The sequence below is a fragment of the Gekko japonicus genome, unplaced genomic scaffold (genome assembly GCF_001447785.1).
Source record: "Gekko japonicus isolate JY-2015 unplaced genomic scaffold, Gekko_japonicus_V1.1 scaffold1070, whole genome shotgun sequence".
NCBI classification, from domain to species: Eukaryota; Metazoa; Chordata; class Lepidosauria; order Squamata; family Gekkonidae; genus Gekko; species Gekko japonicus.
Genome location: NW_015173153.1, coordinates 242,271 through 265,254, shown reverse-complemented (window position 1 = coordinate 265,254; position 22,984 = coordinate 242,271). Strand labels below are relative to the sequence as shown.

Here is a 22,984-nt window from a genome sequence, read left to right as displayed (position 1 = left end):
CACTGGGATGAGTATTTGTTGTGTCCTGACCCGGCCATGTGCTCGATCTAGTTTCGGCTGATCTCACATGCGGTCAGGCAGAGTACCTGAGCTTCGCTTCAGAATACAATAGATGTTACGATCCTAGTTCTCTGCCTATCGGGAACCTAGGAATAATCTAATCACTGTAGATAGACCATTCATGGGTGTTGGGGGTTTGGGGGGGTGTTTTCCTTGGGGCATATAAGCCGGCCTGCGAGCCGGCTAAAGTTTTGTTCTTGCTGAATAAAAGTACGTTAGCTGAAATCACTCATCTGTCTCAGTACTTCTCAGTATTTTTGTGAAAGTCTGAGATCTGTGCCTTGAAAAGAATGTTGGTCAGTGGTTGCTGAAATGCTTCCAAGTTGCCCAAAGCACTGTTGGAAGGAATACACTGGAATATCCTACAGGACCTGTGGTCTTGACCAATGCTCCCTCTAAGATGTGGCGTCTTGTGAGCAAAAATTCTACTTTGTGAGCTACCGGCATTTAAAGTCGTGAACGAGCAAATTGGCTGCTGCATAAATGAGTTTACTCTGGAGCCATCCTTCTTGAGCTAAGACAAAAATGTGTGAGCCAGAGGCTAAAAAACTGTGAGCTAGCTCACACTAACTCAGCTTAGAGGGAACACTGGTCTTGACCCATTATTTCTGTTCTTATTATTGTAACATAAACATTTCATCTATGTTTTAATATGTGAAGTTCTCCCTCATTTTCTGAAGTTCTCCCTCATTTTCTGAAGTTCTCCCTCATTTTCTGAAGCCATGCTGGGGATAGCTACACAACACCTGAGCACTATTGATAAAGTGAACCCACTGTTTACAAAAGCCAGCTCCATCTACATTTCCCTCTGCTACTAGGAAATATCCAGGCAATAGCTCTGAGTAGGGAGTTAAAGGCTTTAGCTGAGGGAAGCAACCATAGCTAATTTACTTCACCCCAATATAAACATCAACAAATCCCTCCTACAGTGGTTCCTGAGGGGCAAAAGGAAAAACAGTTCTTCCTTCCCTTCTGAAGCAGCTGCCAGGGGAAGGAAGATATTAGAATTGTATTTGGAGCACATCTTTTAGCATTTCAAATCCATCTTCTAAACTGACAAGCTGAAGCTTCCTTTCTCTTTCAAAGCAAGGAGTGGGGAGAAGCGGGATTTATTCAACACACACACTCTCTGTAAGTCTTTAACTGTTGATCAGCATTAAACCAGAAAAATAATAAAAATAATTATTTCAAAACAAAATTAATCCAGAATTTACCTATTAATCTGCATTATCCATTGTTATACACCCCATCCACAACTTACCGTTAGTTTAGCATCAGTCCCAAGCATATAATTCTGATGTTTTCCTGACAACTCTCTGTTGATATGACTAACAACAAAGAGGGATGCAGGCAGCCTTATGGAAGGGCTGACTAGGACACTCCCCCACAGTGCTGAATAGAACACCTCTTTACCAATTAGAAGAGACAACTTCACAAGTAAAGCATCTGTTCTGTTAATTAAGAAGAAAAATATAAAATTTTCTATAGCTAACTTAATAAGTAAACATTCTACATGAAAAATCAAATGCTTGCATACATATATTATTTTATATAAATATATCTGATGCTGTTAGATTCCACTAATGCTGAAATTTTAAAAAACCTGTTAAGTAATTCAACCATTTTAAATGTACTACCATTCTTCACTTCACCAAAAAGAGCTGGCTCCCATATGAATGCAGAATTAGAGTTAACTTTAATTTTCTAGAAAATTAATTCTACAATTTTCCTGTTGTTATCCTGTTAATTTCTCAGAAATACGACAATCAGTTAATAAATCACAGGACAACTGTTAGGTGAGAACTGAGCAATATCACATCAGTGAGCTCCCGTCTCTAGTTCCAGCTCCTGCCAACCTAGCAGTTCGAAAGCAAGGAATTGCAAGTAGATAAATAGGTACCACTTTGGTAGGAAGGTAACAGCGTTCCGTGAGCCTTGGTGTTTAGTCATGCCAGCCACATGACCACGAAAACGTCTTTGGACAGCCCTGGCTTTTCGGCTTTGAAACGGAGATGAGCACCGCAACCCTAGAGTCGGATTCGACTGGCTTTCGAGCAAGGGAACCTTTACCTTTAGAGCAAAGAATCAAGCCATACTTCCCAAATTCCCGACAGAGTTGACTGATACATGGAGAACAGAAATGTAAAAGCAGTGTATCTCTTGTTTCTGATGCAAATACAGGCATTCACATCAGCGTAGGCTTGCCAAGTCCCCCCGGGGGGGCGGGGAAACCCCCGCCCCAGAGGCCCGTTACCCTCGTGCGGCGGATCGTGCCCCGGGGGGAACCCCACCCCCAAAGCACGCGACGTGTACGTCGCCCGGAGGTGACACGATCGCGTTGGGCACGTTGGGGGCGGGGCCACGGTCATCCGAGGGAAAACTCTATGGTTTTCCGTCGGATGGTCGTGGCCCCGTCCCCAGCGTGGTCGCGTCACTTCTGGGTGACGGGGTTGCACTCCCGGACTGGCGCTGGAGTCCCCCGCTCCAGCGCCGATCCGACTTGGCAACCCTACATCAGTGACAGAACACCCACCCAGCAATTTAACACTGCACTTTCTTTGCCTGATGGTCACCATTCCCCCTTCTCCCATTTCCCATTCTGCCAGAGAGCATTTTTCTTTTTAAAAAGGCAATTGCTAGATCACTATAGTATCAACAATACATTGCCATGGTCTACCAGTTCCTCTGAAATCCCAGCTTCTATTGTCTTTCAAGGGTCTCTAGACACTGGGTTGCAGAGATACAAGAGAAAGCTAAAAAAAAGGGGCTGACTTTTAAAAAATAAAAGTAAAAATGCAGAGGAGCTAGTGGATCGTGGCAATAGACTGCTGTAATGCCTTACCTATTTAGTACTTTCAATTTTCTTAAAAAGCCAAAAATAGTCCTCTGGTGGCTAAAAGGGGCCGAGGAAATGAAAACTGTCAATGCGAATTGGATTATGGATAATATGCACATTCCTGTCCAAAAGCAGGTTTGGGGGAAACTGCACTATGAATGACAAAACTATACAGCTGTAAGGATTCCAGGGAAAAATACATGATGCAAAACCTTAAGAGACAACATGAATGCCAAATATTACTTCAACATGCCTCTGCAAGCATAAGATTACAGAAAAACAATTTAAACAAGACTGAGGGAAAAAAACACCTTGTCAAGACCTTGGAGACCTACTTCCTATTACTGAGAGCCAGCATGGCTGAAGGTCACCCAGCAAGCTTCATGTGGAGGAGTGGGGAATTTGATTCCCTAGTCCTCCATATGTTTCATTCCCTGCTCCTCCATGTGAAGCCTGCTAGGTGGCCTTTGGCCAATCACAGTTCTCTCAAGACTCTCTCAGCCCCACCTACCTCACAAGATGACTATTCTGGGGAGAGGAAGAGAAGGCGATTGTGAACCTCATTGAGACTCTTTAGGACAGAGAAAAGTGGGGTATAAAAACCAACTCTTCTTCTTCTACTACTGCAACTGGGAAAAGACTTGGCTGTTTCAGAGGCTCCTGCTACTACAGCATGTTTTTATTATTTATTTATTTATTACATTTGTATCCCGCCCTCCCCGCGAACAGGTTCAGGGTGGCTTACATTAGTAGGTACAAGGTACCATAAAATCCACATAAAAACATTTTAAACATTTTAAAACAATCAGGTAATCATAAAGTGCTAGTAGTAATAATCATTTACATATATCCCTCCCTGTTTGCAGGTGGAAGCCCAGGCTTGCTTGCATTTATGATTCTGCAGTCCAATGGTATTTCTGTGGACGCTGCCAGATACTGAAAGAACATTCTAACTCCAAAACTACATGCCCCTGCCCTTCTTGTGTCTATTTCAGTTACTTACACTGTTCTATCACACAAAAGTAATTTATAAGACTTTGAGCACTGCACAAATAAACACAAAGGTGTTAAAACGTAATTTTATTTCCCCCAAAAAAGTATATAATGCCAACCTGTCATAGATTTCTGACCCTTCCTCCAATCCAGGTAGAAGTCCAGTTATGAAGGCTTGAAGACTTGGCAGAAGAGACTTGTGCAGGGGAAGGAAATATTTCTCATATAGACCAAGAAGAACTGGTCTCACTGACATTGCTGCATTTGCCAACAAGGGAAACAAACCTGAGCTGGGGTGGGGAGGGGAGAAAGAAACAGAGAAAATATAATTTTTAAAAGAAAAAAAACTATCACCAAGCAGATAAATTGTATCAAGCTTAATTTCAATCTAGTCTCTTTAAATAGGAAAAAAAAAATCCTTACCTGTATAGGAATAAGTCCCTTGCAAGCCATTTGGTCCCAATAATTTTAAAGATGATCTCATATGTCTCTAGTGCCTTTAAATGCACCCCACTAGGTAAAGCTGGATGCAAACACTGGGACAATCTCTTGCTGATAATCAAGCGTCTTGGTAAAAGGGAGTACTTCAAATTACTTTGAAGAGCCTGTAAAAACAAGCAAAATGCTGAGGGAAGGGTATACTGTAATCGTGTGCTTAGCAGAATATTCCTAATGGAATTTTGGAGAACTGATATAAAGCTACTCTTTTCAAGACATGGATATACCATGACCATGATCATAACCCCATACACAACTACTTTTTAAGTCTTGCCCCCATTTTTAAAAACTAATTACAGGATCGGCAGTCTTAAACAGCTGTTGCTCCTAGTGCTACAACTGGTTTGCTGAAAGACTAGCAGCTTGCAAACACCACATGCTTGCTTTAGAATAAATGAAACACAAGGTGTCACACTGATTCTCAGAAAATGGCTGTGATGCTCCAGCTGAAGCCTGTGCAACACTCAACAGTCCCCCCGTGTGTCAACAAAGCTGGATGAACAGGAGAATAATGTGGCTATGCAGCCCTTGTACACAAGCACATAACTAGAGAGCTAGTTCAATTTACAAATGGCAAGTTTAGCAACAGTTTCAAAGTTATTTTTGTTTTACAAATTTAGACAGGATATCATGGGTTTAGTTAACTTTCAAATATGTACCTAGGCAATATTCTTTTGCTTTACGCCTGATGAATTAAGCTACTATAGACCACCAGTAGTTTGAGGCATTGGTTGGTTACTTTTGCAAGCTAGATTGAACAAGTCACACACATCTGCTTCCCCTCACCCACAGTTTGATGAAAGTCTAACTTCTACAGCAAACACTATTCTTATTAAAACATCATAGGAAAATAAAAGCTAATTTAAGGCAGATGGTCATGTTCTGTCTGTTATGGTGAGAATGCCATGCAGCAATGTATATGGGACTAATACACTAATATGGTGTAAACTAAGGGTGGACAGTAGTTAACAAATATTTACGAAGAGAAGTGCAAACAAAACACTCAAGTGGATCTAGGGTTGCCAGGTCCCCCTGGCAAGGGATGGGGAGCATAACATTGCCAGATCCAGATTGGGAAACTCCTGGTGATCTGGGGATGGAGCCGGGAGTACAAGGACCACAGTGGGGTACAATGCCTCAGAGTCCACCCTCCAAAGCACCCATTTTCTCTAGGAGAACACATCTCTATAGTCTGACCTGTAATTCTGAGAAAACCCCAGGTCCCACCTGGAGGCTGACAACCCTAAATGGATCACTGCAATATCTATCTATATAAAAAAGCCAAGCCGCACTGGCGACAACTTATCTACACTCCCATTGGCCACTGGGGAAGCTGCTTTGGCATGCTATTGACCCATCCCACCAGCTCCTCCATTCTTACACCCCCCACTTTTGATGCATCGCACCTTAGGAGCTGTAGCTCTCAGCTGGCCTTACCGCAACCATAGCAAAGGGAATTAGAACTACAACTCCCAAGCTGGGAGTCCCAAGAGGCCATGGGGCATTATCAGGGAATCAGTTGAAGTGTTTATCAGTTAAACTATTAAATGGGGGTTGGGGGGAAAGGGAAGGCCTGGACATCTCCCTGAATTACAGTTGATCTCCAGACTACAGGTATCAGTCCCCATGGAGAAAATGGTTGCTTTGGAGGGTGAGCTGCATGGCAGTATACCTCACTGAAGTCCTTCAACAAACCTGGCCCTCCCATAAGTATTGCCAACCTCCAGGCGGCACCTGGAGATCCCCAGCTATTACAACTGATCTCCAGATGACTAAGATCAGTTCTTCTGGAGAAAATGGCTGCTTTGGGCAGTGGACTCCATGGCATTATACCCTGCTGCTGAAGTCCCTCTCCACCCCAAACCCTCCTCTCCCCAGGCTCTACTCCTCAAATCTACAGGTATTTCCCAGTCCAGAGTTGCCAACCGTGTACCTGGCTATGGAACCACTTTCCAGTTCCCTGGAACGCAGAAAACATGGCATAGGAGGAGATGCTTTTCAACCTTAGCTGCCACTGCATAGCCCCAAATCAACATAAGTCGGGGTGGACTGAACCGTACCTGTTACCATGCAGCTCTCCTCCCATACTACCCACTTGGGGCAGCAAAATGACTTGAAACAGCCCTGTTTTATAGCTAAGCAGAAGAAAATAAACATGGCTCACCTCCCTCTATTTTCCCCTTCCCTCCGCTGCCCCACCAGCTACAGCCAGGACACTCGTCTGGAGCCTCTTTCTAGAGCTCATTGTATTTCTTCCCACAACGGGCCTTACTCCTAATACTACAATAATCTCTTTCATTGTTTGACCTAATCTCAAGGCTGAATTCAGATGTTATCTAATCACAATTTGTATGAAATAGACTCTAATTCATTAACCTTCCTGCATGTAACTGTCATGGTGAATTGGAGTTAGATAAAGATGGAAAGAATTCAATCCAGCTTCATGCACTAGAGATTGTTGAATGTACATGTAAACACAACAATAATAAACTATATTCCTGCCTTATAGCAGTTCAATTGCAGCTTCTTTAATAGATCAATCAGCCTACATCTCTTATATCCAGTTTTCATATACCTATATCAACTCACATAGATGAATAGTTCTGTATCTGATGAAAGCTTCACATTGACAGAATAGCACCTCTGTTTTATCAGAAAGAGAATATCTGTGCATATGTTAGAAATTAGTTTAGAGCTCCTTATGTATTTTGAACTAACAATAACTTTTCAGCCGTGCTATTTTCTCTAGCATTTGATATAACCCCCCCCCCCCCGCTTGTCATGAAAATGCATGCCACAACGAATTTGTTGGTCTAATACACGACAAGACTTTCATTTCTGTAGAAATTAAAATTATGCTAAATCCTGGGGGGAAAAACAAGGAACTTTTTTCCAGCCCTTCTCAGAAGAATGTGTGTTCTAGTTTTAACATACATCTTGAAAACAAAGAGGCAGCAAACAGTAGAGCTAACACTAGCTATTAAATGCATACAAGAGTGTATGATATTTGCATTGAAAACGACCTGAGACCTTAGTATTGTGCTAAGGGTGGAGATTTGGACACCCAGTCTGAAAAGGTCCTTCCTGCATTTATAACAATGAATGTCAACCTGGTCACCAACAAACTGTACTAAATGTAGAACATTTCAGTTGGAGCAAACATTTTGAGGAACAATGATACAAGAATGTAGTCTCACCACAGCCTTCTTTTCCCAGAGACCAATGTTCTAGTACAGAAAGAAGTTAGGAGCATACATTGTTCAACTCATCAATTAGCACAACACGCTAGGCTGGGCCTATTCTGCTACAATGTCAACACTGTGAACTACACACAAGCACCACTGTTCTGTGGACATTTTTGAATTACATCATCAGATTTAATTAAGACAAATTATAACTATTAACATTAATAGCACATTTAACATCTTGAAAATCAGCATGTGCTACACAGAATAAGACACAAGAAACCAAGGCATGCAACTTGTTCCAATCAAACTGAGAAAAAAGGTAAAATCACACATTTAAACAGGAGAGTACCACGTGGCTGTTCTGTTTGACACAGATATAATAATAGCCTCATATAACAATTTCAGATAATTTGCAAGGAACCCACCAAATTTATGTATGGCAAATACAGATGTTCTGAACAAAGTACATTCAATGGAATAAAGTAAAAGGTGACTTGGTATTCTGAAGTTTTCCATTCATGTTCTCTAGACTGATTCCTCTTAACTTCAGTTTCATCTATGGATAAGAAGGCCTAAAGTAGGTATCACATAGCAGATGAGTTTACTAGTCTCCCATTTTTAAAAAATGAAAAACATTAGCAGGAGTTTGTGAGATGAGCAGAAAAACAATTGGGATGTGGGTGCTACCCTTTCTTCTCTGAAAGAAGGGTGTACTGAGCAGAAAAACAGCCAAAGGGTCATCCCTATTTCTACTGTTCCACCACTTAACTTGTAGCCTCTGTGACAGGCTTGTTGTTTAAAATGCCATGCCTATCAGGAGATTGTGTCATGCACATGTAATACATAGTTTGGCCCTGACAGATATCCATTGTGTGTTTTCACCTTAACTGAAAGGAAACAAGCAGGGGATCCAGAATAAACTGCAAGGGGCACTACTTTCCCCTCCCCCCTGTTTCCCTTCCATGGAAGCCAACATAGCCTCTCCCTGGCTCCAGCTTTCTCTCTCCTTACCATCCACCAGCCAACCTACCTGTAACTGCTACCCCCCTTCAGCCTTCCCTCCATCCCTCTACCTGGCAGCCTCTCCCTGGCAAAAGAAGAGAAGGAGTTTGGACTTATACCACGCCCTTCATTCGGCGTCTCAAAGTGGCTCACAACCTCCTTTCCCTTCCCCTCCCCAAAACAGACACCCTGAGAGGAAGGTGGGGTTGAGAGAGCTCTTTCAAGAACTGCACTTTTAAGAACAGCTCTGACAGAACTATGGCTTGCCCAAGGACATCCAGCAGCTGCAAGTGGAGGAGTGGGGCAATAATCTGGTTCTCCCAGATTAGAGTCCGTGCACTTAACCACTACACCAAACCCTGCAAAGTTCTGACTACCAGGCTGGGCTGGATCCAGTTGTAATGTGAGGAATTTGCAAGGAATTGCAGGGGAATTTCAATTTCCCCCGTACCCCCCTCTCCATATTATTTCCTCTTCCCATCCTCCTGACAAACCCCCATATCCTCTCTTTTTTCTGCTTCCCTTCCACCTACATAACTTTTATCTGCCCCCATCTTCAGCTACATTTACTTATTTCATTTATGCTCTGCCTTTCTCCAAAATGGGGCCCAAAAGCAGCTTTATTATTCTCCTCTCATCATAACCTCCAGTGAAGGAGGTTAGACTGAACTTGTGTGATTACCACAAGGTCATTACATGAGAGGATTTGAATCTGGGTCTCCCAAATCCTAGTCTGAAACTAACTACTACACCACACTGGCGGCAGTGGGGTGGTGGCACTGTTGAACAGTAGCAAGCAGTCAAGCAAGTCAGGTGATAACAACTCACCAGGTAGTTACTGGCAGGCCTGGCCCTGATGAGTCTTTCCTCAAAAGCCAAAACAGCCCTGGAAAGGGCTCTGCTCCCTCCCCCCTGACTTTTCCTGACAGAAACCAGGACTAGAAGGTTGGTAATACTGTTGTGGTTGCCTAGCAGTGGCCACTGAGGGCATTTCTTTGTTAAAGCTACAGAAGTTACTTCTACTATTTTGAGGGGATTAACCACCCAATTTTTTTATTTTAGATTTTTCTGCAAATCTGGGGATTTTTCAGGTTTGTAGAGAGATCTGTCTTGTCTGTTCACGGCTCCAGTCTCTGGATTTAAGTATCCACATACCTTTATGTAGTCAGTGGTCTGTATCTGAGGATCAACACGAAGCTAACAATAGCACTAAACAAAGAACTCACAAAACAGTAACTAGTTTCATATACACCTCACTGTATTACACACAGCAAATGTGTAACAAGAAACGAAGAGCCCACAACGTAGTACAAGCCAGCTACTGCAATTGCAACCAAGTGATTTCACCTAAAACTGATTAAATATATATATCAGTTACTCTAAAGCAGGGAATTCTTCAACATCCGTCCTTCCCTCCTATGTTGCATACAATAAAAAATCTTGAAGCCCAACATGTTTCCACTGAAGAAACTCCCAGTTGTGTACAGGAGTGTAACTTAAAGCTTGAATCACAGCAGATACACAGGAACTGCAGGGCAAAGAGACTATATCCCCTCATTCACTTCCTACTCTTTCCTGCTCCCCACGTATCTGGAGCTTCTTCTCATGCTCCAACTCACCCCTCCCAATCACTATCTTGTCCCCCATGAAATTTTTTAAACAATATGACATTATTTATAGTTCGCTACTCCCAAATATGGTCCTAGTACTAAAATCACAGGTTAGATCAGCAAAGATCAATGAAGATAATTTCAAGCAATCACATGGATTGTATTCACTCTGACAGTAAAACGCAGAACTCTCTGATGACAATGCATGTCCTACTCTTTACTTCCACCAATATGTCTGAGTCATAGGTATTGCATCAGTTGTAACTGCTTCTCAGCTTGGAAGCAGATAAATCTTTGGCCATAAGCATACAAAATTAAACACATGGTTTAGCCAGCAGTTTTCAAGCTTAAGCAATGCAGGGAGACCCATTTTGATTTTAAAAGTTTTCACGGACCCCCCAGGCTCTCCCTTCTTCCTGCCATTTATCAGTCTGCTTCCTTTCAAAGGAAGCTGCACATGCCCCATGGAGGCCTCTGCCCTCTACTGTTCTAAAAAACAGTGAGAACAACATCAGCTGCACTTAAATTTGCTTTTAAAGAAAACATTTATATGTCTGTACATGGACTGTAAGGTTAGGTTTCAGAAGGGAAATGATTCTATAGAGCGGGGTGGCAAAACTTGCTGAACGTAAGAGCCACACAGAATAAATATCAGATGTTTGAGACCTGCAAGACATGAACAAACACTACACTTTTTACTGGGAAACATGGAAATTTGCTTTTTACTAACATTAAATGAGACTGCCAAACAGTGTTCCTTCTAAGTTGAGTTAGTGTGAGTTAGCTCACAGTTTTTTCACCTCCGGCTCACAGATTTTTGTCTCAGCTCAGGGAGGATGGCTCCAGAGCAAACTGATTTATGCAGTAGCCAAATCGCTTGCTCACAACTTTTATTCCAGTTGCTCACAAAGCAGAATTTTTGCTCACAAGATTCTACAGCTTAGAGGGAACATTGCTGCCAAAAATAATTTTAAAAAGTGGTAAAAGCAGATATTGATAATGATATTTGTCCAAAGATATTTGTTTGCTAATGATATGTAGCTTCCTCTGCCATCCTGCCAGGAGCCACACAATATGTGTGAAAGAGCCACATGTGGCTCCCGAGCCACAGTTTGGCCACCCCTGCTATAGAGCCACACCTGAAAGAAGTCCTGACCCAAGTTCTAATCACTCTCACCCTTTGACTGAAATGCAATTTGTACTAAACGTAAAAAAGCTTGTTATTCTTTAATAACTTCTACCCAGAAATCAATTGAATGGGGTGGGAAGGCCTGGAAAAACTTTCAGAGCTGTTCAAAGAAATAAAAAAGCCTACCATCACACAAAACCTGAACTTCCAGTATTCAGTTGAAAAGTGCCATTGGCTATTATTGTCCATGTATGAAGAGTGTCAAACTCATTTCTATGTCTCTATGGTGAACCTCTGCATTGGAAATGAGTGAAAACAGTTCAGTTTTATACCAGAAGTAACTATGACTGTCCCTCCACAATCAGTCAAGTGAAGCTCCTGGGACTGAGCTACTAGATCCAGGCAACTAATCACTGAATGTTATGGTCAGCATTCTGAAGCAACCTGGAAGTAAGATGACTGGGCTGTGACTCTATGAACTCCCACCCTTTGAAATTGGGGGAAAGATTCCATCCCCTTTGTCCCAAGTGGAGAGTTCCTGTCCCCATTCCTAGAAACCTGAGAAATATACATGTTTCAGATAAAAAGTGGCCACTACTTTGTATCAGCAATAGCCTTGCGCAACCTTTCCCCATTAATTTAGCTCTACACAAACCAAAACAGTCTTCTGAAGGTTCTATAAATACTGAAGTACTAAATACTGACAGTGATTACTCACAACAACAGTATCGGTTGAATAAGCAGATTTGCATATGCAACCAAAATGCTGTTCAACACAACATTCAGTCAAATCATTCTGTGGTCCCACACTATGGCCTGAAGCCAGATTAACTGGAATCTTGCTGGTGCTAAGCATGTGTGGGTCACCATGCACACCACCTTGATTTCCCTGGAAGAAAAACAGCACCCAAATGTGACAAAATAAGCAATGTGTTTAACAAAATAAGCAATAAGCAATACAGTTCACAGTTTGATTGAACCATGGAATGCCCATAATACTCATAAAAGACTAATATTCCAATTATTAATTTTGTCAAGATGGGTAGCCGTATCAGTCTGTCTGTAGCAGTAGAAAAAGAGTAAGAGTCCAGAAGCACCTTAAAGGCAAACAATTTTTTTGGTAGGGTATGAGCTTTGGTGAGTCATTGCTCACTTCTTCTGATAAAGTGAGATAAAGCTTCAAATAAAGCTATCTGAAGAAGTGAGCAGCAACTCACACCCTACCACAAATTGTGTTAGTTTTTAAAAAGCTACTGGACTCTTACTCTTTTCTATTTAATTTTGTGTGATTCAAGTATATTAACTCCAAAATCGGTAATTCATATTAAACTGAAAAGAACAGAAGTTTTAAAACCTAAAATGTAAATGAGTGTTTCTCTCTTACATTTAATTTTGTTGCTTAAATAATAGCAAATATATTCAATAACCAACCTGTATTTAAATTTATCAGAGCATATGTACCTAAATATAAAATAGTAACAAATTGTTTTATCACATTATGTGTAGATAATTTAAGACAGCTTCGTTTTCAATCAGCTGACTGAATTTACTCTAGTACTGTTATCTTTACTTGTCTAAAACACCTTTGTTTTATATCTATAGCATGGCTGCATCAGACCTTACTGCAAACAAGCAGGGCCTAGGTGCAACCCTATCTATTCCAAGCAAACTCCACTCACACCTCAGGTGATGTTTGGCATACCCACAACCACAGATCTAACAGAAGCTGTCTTCCCACCAGTATAAATGACAAATTTATATTCACAAAGCATCAGATACTTTTTACATTTCTGATGTTATATGGACTTGGATTACACCAACTTTGTTACCAATGCATGCTTCCAGGTTTTTTTTTGTGGTTTTGGAGTTATCCAATGCAATTTTAATTTTTAATTGTTTTGTACTGATTATTTGCTGGAAGCGGCTTCAAATATAGTTAAAAGCAGGGAATAATTTTTAAACAAGAACGTAAAAATGAATAAAGCCTTTTTCTCCCTGTATTAAACTCCACTAAGGGCTTTTTTGTGCCATCTTCTGCAGATATTCATGAAAGGAGGGCATGCAGACCAGAGTGAATCCTGGAACTTGTCATGTTTAATTTATTTAAACTACAAGCTTTGTATTAAACAGAGGAGCAGAGGGAGTGTTGGGGAACACCTCACCAGCTATAACATCTAGTGAAGTGTCTGTCTTCTTCCTGTCTGCAGGTAACGAACGTCTGGGTGTGGTCAGAGGTACAAACCTATGACAACCAGTCCATAGACACCTAGGATAAGCATGGACTATATATTGTTTAATCTGGAAATTTCTGTAAACTGCTTTGAGTCCCCTTGGGTAGAAAAGTGGAATAGAAATGGCATAATAAATAAACTAACTAATCAGCCTGGTCCAACGTTTTTCAGTTCTCTACTCCTGGCCAAAATCCTAACTTTCCTCCATCATTACTGGAAAAAAACATGTAAAAACATGAATTTGTGCCAGCACTCAGGAACACCCATTCACCAGAACTTGTTAATTTTGTGTAGTAAGTTTTTCGGAAGAAATTAAAGCTGGCTAATTCACAGTCCCATTTCAAAAGGCCCTCCCTCACCTGTGCTTTTCTAGAAAACCTGGATCTAATTTGTTAAAAAAGGGGGGAAGAGAGCAGGGGGGACAGCACAATAGCACAGATTCGGCATTTAGTAATATAAATGTAAATACAACCCCTTGCCAGCAATTCTTGTAGGAAGTACGCATGTGTGCAAAACGCAATGATTTCTTCCAAGATACTGAAGGACAAAACTGAAATGAAGGGTGACAAGAGTGCTGGGTCTGACAACACACTAAGAAGATTAAGAGAATTAGAGAACATGCAGCAGATGGGCTGATGTCAGTAAAGAAGGCTGGATTTTGCCAATTTGATTCCCAGATCTATTACACTGCTGTGTATTTCAGGAGGTACATCTCAGAATAGACTTAGCATCTATAGTTCAGAGGTAAGAAGGCAGCTACATTCGATTAAATTCCAGAGCAGGGATAGATTTTTCTGCACTCAGTAGAAGTGCTTAAGGCATGACATACCACAATGCAAAAAGTGGATTACAAAGGTAGAAGACAAAGCAGTGAAATAAAATTGCAATAGACTACAGTACTATTCCTTATCAAAGTGACCTCCTGAGTTGTTCTATTTTGCACATTCCACAAAGCACAAGCCACCACACAGAACGTGTGTAAACAGGCAATTGCTAATGTTAACCATTTGCAGGGTGGCACCTTTAGAAGACTTTGACAAGTGAAGCTGTTGTGGGATAGTTAGCAGGATAGGCAGTCCTGAAGTTATGTGGATCCAAGGCCATGAAGGGCTCTGTAGGTGATAACCAGAACCTATGACTGGTCTAAGGACCATAACAATAGACTGAACTGATAACCAGAACCTTGAACTAAATCCAGTAACTGATTAGTAAGCAATGGAGTGATTGCAGAATGGGTGTGACATGCACATTCTGCCTAATGCCAGATGGTAGCCAGGCTGCAGCATTCTATACCAACTGGAGTTTCCAAGTTGATTTTAAGGGCAGACCCATATAGAGGGCATTACAACAGTCTAGCTTCAAGGTAACCAAGCATGGATCCATCTGGTCATATCAGCTGAACCAAGGTACGAGGTCATCTTATGGGCTAAATGAAGCTGGAAGAATGCTTTTAACAGCAGCATTGTCTTGCTTCTCCACCAATAGTGCTGGATCCCATATAACTCCTGTAAGCTCTTAACTGAGTCGGAGGTGTCAGCTGGATCCCATCAAAAGTGGGAAGCACGGTATCCTTCAAGACCTCAGCCTTCCCAACTAACACTACCTCTGTCTTACTAGGATTTAGTTGCATTTTTTTCACCCTTTGCCATTTAACCAAAGCAGTAAAGCACAGGTTCAGGACCTCTACAGCATTACTGGGCAATATGAATAAATTTTAAGGTGGATGTACGCAAAGAATTGTTGTCATCTTTATTTCCTCCTAATTATAGTTCTAATAGGGAAAAAATATTCAAAATCTACTAAAGGATGCTAATCCTAATATTACAGCAATAGTGGCCACGTTTCTTGCCGAAGTAGTCAAAGATAGATCTATTCTAGTAAAGGATTCATATTGCTTATAATGTCTTATATATCCATGCCATGTTATTGTACATCTATGTATCTTACTGCTATGCCATTAAAGATATTTGACTTTGACTTATTAAGGTGGATGTCATGAGCATATTGATGACAGCACACTTCAAAAGCATGGGGAACAGGAGGACTGAGCCTTGGAGAACCCCACAAAGCAAGTCCCATACTGATGATAGCTGGTCTTCAATAGCAACCTGAGTCCAGCCTATAACAAACTAATATGAAATCGATCCAAAGCACATACTTTCTGTCACCAAACATCCCAACAAGACAATATGCACACTGTCTAAGGTTGGTGATAAATCCAGTAAGAGCAACAAAGTAGTACAGTCCTCATCTACATTTGGAGAGAGATTAATTACATGGGACATAAGTTCTGTTTCCATCCCATACGCAGCTTGAAGCCAGACTGAAATGGGTCTAGAGTAGTCATATTGAGACAGATACACCTCATCATTTTCTTCCAACCAGGTGTCTATCACAAAAGCCAGACCAATGTCTCTTCTGCCAGGAGCTCAGATATTAATGCAGTTTCTGGTATGGTGTTGCACTCTACTTGCAAAGAAGTGGAAGAAAAAGATGCCCTTGCACCCACATCTCTCGGGATGGGATGGAGATAAACAGCAAGCTCTGTTATGGTCCCCGCCCCCCCATAGCAAATCTAAATAAAATCTTCCAATTTCATAGCAAGCCATGCTTTGTTATCACATATGAACTAGTAAAAGAGTAAACTATATTTCATAGTTCAGACTAAAAGTGACATACTACACTGTCACAGTAGTGGACATAATTCATTCTTTGGCTGCAAACAAGGACAGAAGGAAGGGGAAAAGTGCATGTCCAAGGAGTCCCCCCAGGCTCATTCACACAGTATAAATCATGGTTTGCTACTACCTCTGCATGATGGCATTGTGTAATTTACTAAAATAAGGGGGGAAATGAATGTCTGGAGAACACATTCCACAACTATGACATTTTGATTAAAAATTGCTTTCAAACAGTTCAAGCCTATTGCATACAAAGAGGTAAAGTTGTAACTATCATTTCAAGTAACATGAAAGCTTTCCGTTGCCAGTCATGTGTTGCACTTTCCAGTTCCACATCTCCAAATTGAGCTAAATTTAGGAAGTTAATGTAACACAGGGCATAAGAATGGGTGTTGTGCTCCCTGAAAGATCAATGACTTGCTGCGCCTACAAGATACTAAGATACTACTAAGAATTATTAATTTAAAATGAGGATAAACATATTACTTTAATTTTTAAATTTTCCTTTGGATAAAATAAAATAATTTTTCAATGCTGGCTTTAAAATCCTTAGTAGTTATTCAGAAGATCCACTGTAAAATATTAAGTATTTTGAGCATGTTTACTAGGAAGCATTTCTATTCAAGAATAAACAGAAGAACTATACAAGAAGGACCTCAATGACCTTGACAACCATGACCGCGTAATCAGTGACCTTGAGCCAGACATCCTGGAATCCGAAGTCAAATGGGCCTTAGAAAGCATTACTAACAAAAAAGCTAGTGGAGGTGATGGTATCCCAGCTGAGCTATTCAAAGTCTTAGAAGATGATGCTGTTAAAATGCTGCACTCAATTCACCAGCAAATTTGGAAAACGCAACGGTGGCCACAGGATTGGAAAAGGTCAGTTTACATTCCAATCCCAAAGAAGGGCAATGCCAAGGAATGTTCAAACTATCGCACAATTGCACTCATTTCACACGCTAGCAAGTTCATGCTCAAGATCCTACAAGGTAGGCTTCAGCAGTACATGGATAGAGAACTGCCAGAAGTACAAGCTAGGTTTTGAAGAGGTAGAGGAGCTAGAGATCAAATTGCCAACATTCGCTGGATTATGAAGAAAGCAAGAGCGTACCAGAAAAACATCTACTGTCGCTTCATTGACTACACTAAAGCCTTTGATTGTGGAGATCACAACAAACTATGGCAAGTCCTTAAAGAGATGGGAGTACCAGACCACCTCACATGTCTCTTGAGAAACCTATATAAGGGTCAAGAAGCGACAGTTAGAACTGGATATGGAACAACTGATTGGTTTAGCATACAAAAAGGAGTACAATATACAATGTATATTGTCCTCTTACTTATTTAATTTATATGCAGAGTACATGAGCCGCTTCGGCGGGAGGGCGGGGTAAAAGTCTAATAAATAAATAAAATCATACAAAATGCCAGCCTGGATGATTCAGAAGCCGGAATTAAGATTGCTGGGAAAAACATCAACAACCTCAGATATGCAGACGATACCACTCTATTGGCAGAAAGTGAAGAGGACCTAAAGAGCCTCTTGCTCAGGGTAAAAGAGGAGAGCGCAAAAGTTGTCTTGAAACTCAACATCAAAAAAACTAAGATCATGGCATCCGGACCCATCACTCCTTGGCAAATAGAAGAAGAAGTCGTGGAAGCTGTGACAGACTTCACGTTCCTAGGATCCAAGATCACTACAGATGGTGACTGCAGCCATGAAATTAAAAGACACCTGCTCCTTGGGAGGAAAGCAATGGCAAACCTTGACAGCATAATAAAAAGTAGAGACATCACCCTGCCAACAAAAGTCCGTATGGTCAAAGCAATGGTATTCCCAGTAGTACTGTATGGCTGCAAGAGTTGGATTATAAGGAAAGCTGAGCACCGAAGAATAGATTCTTTTGAATTATAGTGCTGGAGAAGACTCTTGAGAGTCCCCTGGACTGCAAGAAGATCAAATCAGTCAATCCTAAAAGAAATCAGCCCTGACTGTTCCCTGGAAGGCCAGATACTGAAGCTGAAGCTCAAATACTTTTACCACCAAATGAGAAGGGAGCACTCACTGGAGAAGACCCTGATGCTGGGAAAGATTGAAGGTCAAAGAAGAAGGGGACAGCAAAGGATGAGATGGTTAGACAGTGTTATCAAGGAAATGAACATGAAATTAAGCAAACTCCGGCGCACGATGGAAGACAGGAGGGCCTGGCGTGATGTGGTCCCTGGGGTCGCGAAGAGTCAGACTCAACTGTGTGACTGAACAACAACATGTCTATTCAAAGATGCACATTGAATCCTACCAGACTATTTTGTTTTAAAGTTGCCTGTTTTGTATTATGATACCATTCAGAATTTGCTCACCAACATCCTTATAGAGTAAATGATATGTAATGCTTAAGACTGTAGTAGATTTTAGTACTGTATGAAAGCTTGCTTTCTAAGGGTTGGATACAGAATATATTGGCAATTGGCACCTATTCCCCTTTCTTGCTTCAGACCTCCCTCAGGCTCCCCCATCTACTAGAAGAGGCATTTTGTGGACATTTGTGGACTGCAATGACAAGGGAAGGCAGGAATATTCCATTTTGCTAATACAAACTTAGACTGTATCCAACCATAAGCAACTTTCCATAAGGTTATGTTAAAAAATGAGGTATTTACCTTGTTGAGTTTTCCAAGAGATGATATAAGATCTGCCCACTCACTTGAAGATTCAAAGTTCCTCAAAGCTTTGTCAATTGCTGAGGAATAATTTCTGTATCTATAATCACCAAGCAGCTCCTGCTCTTCAGGATCCATTTTAGATTTTCATAGCCAAAGCTGTCTGGTAAGTTAAAAAAAACAAACAGTGAAACAAAACACAATGGCCTTTGATATACTGAACTCATTCTTTGCCAAGTATACGCGCAAATATTCCTAATGAGAGACAATAAATGTAGAGTCAATATTTAGAAATATTAACACTTTATATATCACACTGAAAGAAGTTAGCTTCACAAAGAAGCTGGAACAACACAGCTTCGAAGCTGTAGCTCAGTCCAAACAATGCTTTGGTTTGCAAGACTCATCCATTGTTCTATGGAGAACCTTGAAGTTATCAGGTTCATTCATAAATTATTTTACTGAAAATGCTCAAAGATAGAAGTATTGTTCGCTTAAGCTAAAATGCTTTACTTTCCTGCATAAACGTTAGTTTTCCAGCTAAGTAATGACTAAAGCCTAAAAATGTATAAACTGTGTACTGACATTAAAGAAATATATTTTCCTCTACACATATGCAGAGTTGTACTATTACAAGTTTACAACAAGATATGTCATACTTTATATACAGAAACAAAACAGGCAGCTACACCACACAAATTATACTGCATCTTACTGTCTAAACCCAAACAGTAGCAATGGAACGACATCCATATAAATATTTGGTAAGCCTGTCATTAGCACCTAAGGTCAGAAACCTTCAATATTAAATGGCATAAATTTTAGTGAATTAAATTAGAACAGTGAGATGGGTGTGTGTGGCTGAAGTTAAGCAACTGAAGTGATGAGGTCATTAGCTAATAGTTTTGTAAACTGTGTTCATATGAAAGATAATTCTCTTAAGTATTTTCATCCAGTCTAATGAAATAAAAGCAAAACCCTTTCCCCCATTTAATAGCGAAAGTTTCTGACCTTAGGCACTAATGACAGGCTAACCAGATGTTTATACGGATATTGTTCCATCACTACAGATTAGTTGTAGACAGTAAGACGCAACATTAATGTGTGTGCTGTGGTTTCCTATTTTGTTTCTGTATATAAAACATGAGTTGCAGAACTGCAGTACTACATGTGTGTGGATAAAAATATTTTTAATGTCTCTAGTAAACATATTATCTGAGGAAGTGTGCCTGCACTTTTGTTGGGCTTAAAGGTGCCACTGAACTCAAAATTTGTTCTACTGCTTCAAATCAACATGGCTGTCCACCTGGATCTAGTAAACATGTTTAGGGTTGTAGCCTCAGCCACCTAACTGCCATGAAGCTGAAGTGAACTGGATTCATAAGGCCACATGGAAGCAAATGCTAAACATTTTTGTCAGGTTTTAGCAACCAAATTAATTATTAACTCTTAACAAAAGCACAACCAAATGTAAACAGGAGGAGTTGCTTTCCTGTGTTTACACAGTAACAAACTGTTTAGTAGAGGAATTCAAATGAGCAGTAATTGACGCCTCCACAATTTTAGCCAAAAATACAGAAATACCTATCCCAGGAGGAAAAAACATGGGGCTTTTGTCAAACACCTTAATACTCTGAGTGGTGGCAGGAACTGTAGTCTTACAGACCTTGTCTGAATCATTTGTCTTGATTTTAATGTAGGCCTATTGTTTACTGAGTTTAGAGATAATATTTTAAGCAGTGATTTGTATAACTGTAATTTACTAATAGCCTCAGCATACATTAAAATACATTGGTAAGACCAGGGAAAAGTCAGTTATTATTCCAAACTGACTTGCTCAAAGTACTAATCTATTAAGTGGCCTACAGAACATATAAAGTACATTACATATTTTGATCAATGAAGCTGATAACAATTAAATGGCTTAAGGTCAAACAAAGGGTGCCCAGAGTGCAGCCTCAAAGACTACAATCAGTATCTAAGCCAAGACAAATTATGCATGCCCAACAGGGCCCTTGACTTTCATTTCTTAAGTAATAGTTGAAGAGCCAGGGTTGTGTAGTGGTTAGAGACCCAGGTTCAAATCTCCACTCTGCTGTGGATATGCCCTGGGTGACCTTGCCAGTCACCCACTCAGTCTAACTTACCTCATAGGGTTGTTGTGAGGATAAAATGGAGGCGAGGAGAATGATAGGAGCCACTTTGGGCCCCATTAGGAAAAAAAGATGGGTATAAACAAAGTAAGTAAATTAATAAACAGCAACCACTTTAAGAAAAGCCCTTAAAATGAAGAGCATTCTCAAAAGCAGATTGCAATGTAGCTTGGAAATTTGCTGTTGGAAAAGACAAAAATACCTACTGGGGCAGTTCCAAGCCCTTGGCTACTTTTAAGGCAGCTCTCTGGATACCTGTCTTGCTATGCAGCAGTCCCATTGTAAGAGTCTGCTCTGAAATTTGTATTATACATTTCTAAACAGTTTTGCACTCCTTATTTACTGAATTCTCAGTCCCATATGGTACTAGGCTGTGTGGTGAGTTAGCTGTGGCCACCAGATAGGCTTCAGAGCTAAGTGGATATTTGAACCTGTGCACCACCAACATTCAAGCCAAACACCTTGGTCACACTGACGCAACAAAATCTACTTTGCCCTACTACAACCGTTTTAAAAGGGACAGACCAACACACAGCCCACTAGATGTATGGTGCTCTTAGGGTCTGTTACCTAATTGTGGCACCTAATTGAGAAGCACAAGGGAATAAATACAAAGGAAAAAAATAAAACACAAGCATAATAAAACAAAATGCATTTTAAAAAGGTAGCCAATATTTGTTTTTAAATTACAACAGTCAAAACTTGTTTGCCTTTTTAAGGTGCTATAAGAACCCTGATGAGTTTCAACACGACAACCCCCCCCCCCCTCACTGCAGTCCGCGGCAGTGATGCATTGCCCTGCAGAAGACAAACCAGTTCTAGAGTTCGAAAACAGCCGTTTCCTCGGTTCACCTAAGCACGGCTGCCTCAAATTCAGCTGCGCTATACAGGCGTGCCCTGGTGTCCGTGTGTGAATAAGAGAAACAGCGTACTGATTAGGCAGGAACAGCCTCCTGACCTCTCCCTTCTTTGCTTCTGACAGGCTCCTGCCCCTCCGTGGCAAACACCACCCCAACAGCTGGGAAACAGCAGTGTCAACATAACAGCTGGTCTAACACCAGCAGCCCCCGGGGAGACCTGGAGAATCCCAAAAACTGTGAAAAACACGCACAAAATACACAGACAGGGAGCGGGGGAGGCAGTACCTCCCCCGCCCACCCTCTTGCCGCCACAGGTGCAATTTGGGATAACGGGCAAGATACCGCATGCATAATAAATGGAGGAGGAAGGTGTGGGGAGGTTGCTCCTCCAGTTTGAATACATCAGAAGGGAAGAAGAAGCTTAAGCCCAGTAGACAGTGCTAACACTAGCCTCATTAACGAGGAAGGGGGCTCCCCTTCGCAAACCCCGTCACAGCCCCTCTGTACCACCACCCAGGAAGAGACAAGGGAGGATATAAACAAGTTGGAGACACTGTTTTGCCGAGTAGACTTTCTCAGTGCTGCAACAGCTTCTCCCCTACTCACCATCTGAAGAAGAAGGTACAGACGAAATGTCCCGCTGATTCGGACGGCAATGCCTCAGCTATCCTCGCCTCTGTTGCTCCCGCAGCGGCGACGTGTACCGAACAGAGGTGAGGGGTGGGGCGGAAGCAGGGGACTAGGCGGGAGGGAGCAGGCCAGAGAGCGGAGAATGGAACGCCCCGTCGCTATGGCGACCAGGCCCGGAGACGGTGCGGCACTTCTTCTGCCTTTCAGATTGGGCCGGTACCACTGAGGAGTGTGTCGACAGTTGGAAAAGCAAAAGAATATGGACAAGACAATATGGTCTCTCCCCAAAGTTTTCCAGCCCCAACCCTTTTATGATCGTTGATCTGCTCGGAGACAAAGAAAATGCTTCCCCATGTGCATTAAAGATGGTACATTCCAGAGACTCGGGTGTGGGGACGTATCTCTACTTCCATCTGCTGGCCGAAGCAGCGTCTGAAGAGCAAGGAGAG

The 22,984-nt window shown here is 41.4% G+C and overlaps 1 protein-coding gene across 1 annotated transcript in view; it reads right to left on the bottom strand.

Annotated features, from left to right (window-relative positions):
• Nucleotides 1–22,585, bottom strand: part of DOPEY2 (dopey family member 2) — a 92,053-nt gene extending 69,468 nt beyond the window's left edge. The window contains exons 1-5 of the mRNA XM_015422388.1: nt 22,512–22,585; nt 18,893–19,055; nt 4,313–4,494; nt 4,009–4,179; nt 1,322–1,511 (exon numbers count right to left, since the gene is read on the bottom strand). Coding sequence (XP_015277874.1) covers nt 1,322–1,511; nt 4,009–4,179; nt 4,313–4,494; nt 18,893–19,030 — 681 coding nt within the window. The 5' untranslated portion in view covers nt 19,031–19,055; nt 22,512–22,585. The remainder of the gene's footprint in view (nt 1–1,321; nt 1,512–4,008; nt 4,180–4,312; nt 4,495–18,892; nt 19,056–22,511) is intronic.
• Nucleotides 22,586–22,984: the final 399 nt, after the last annotated feature.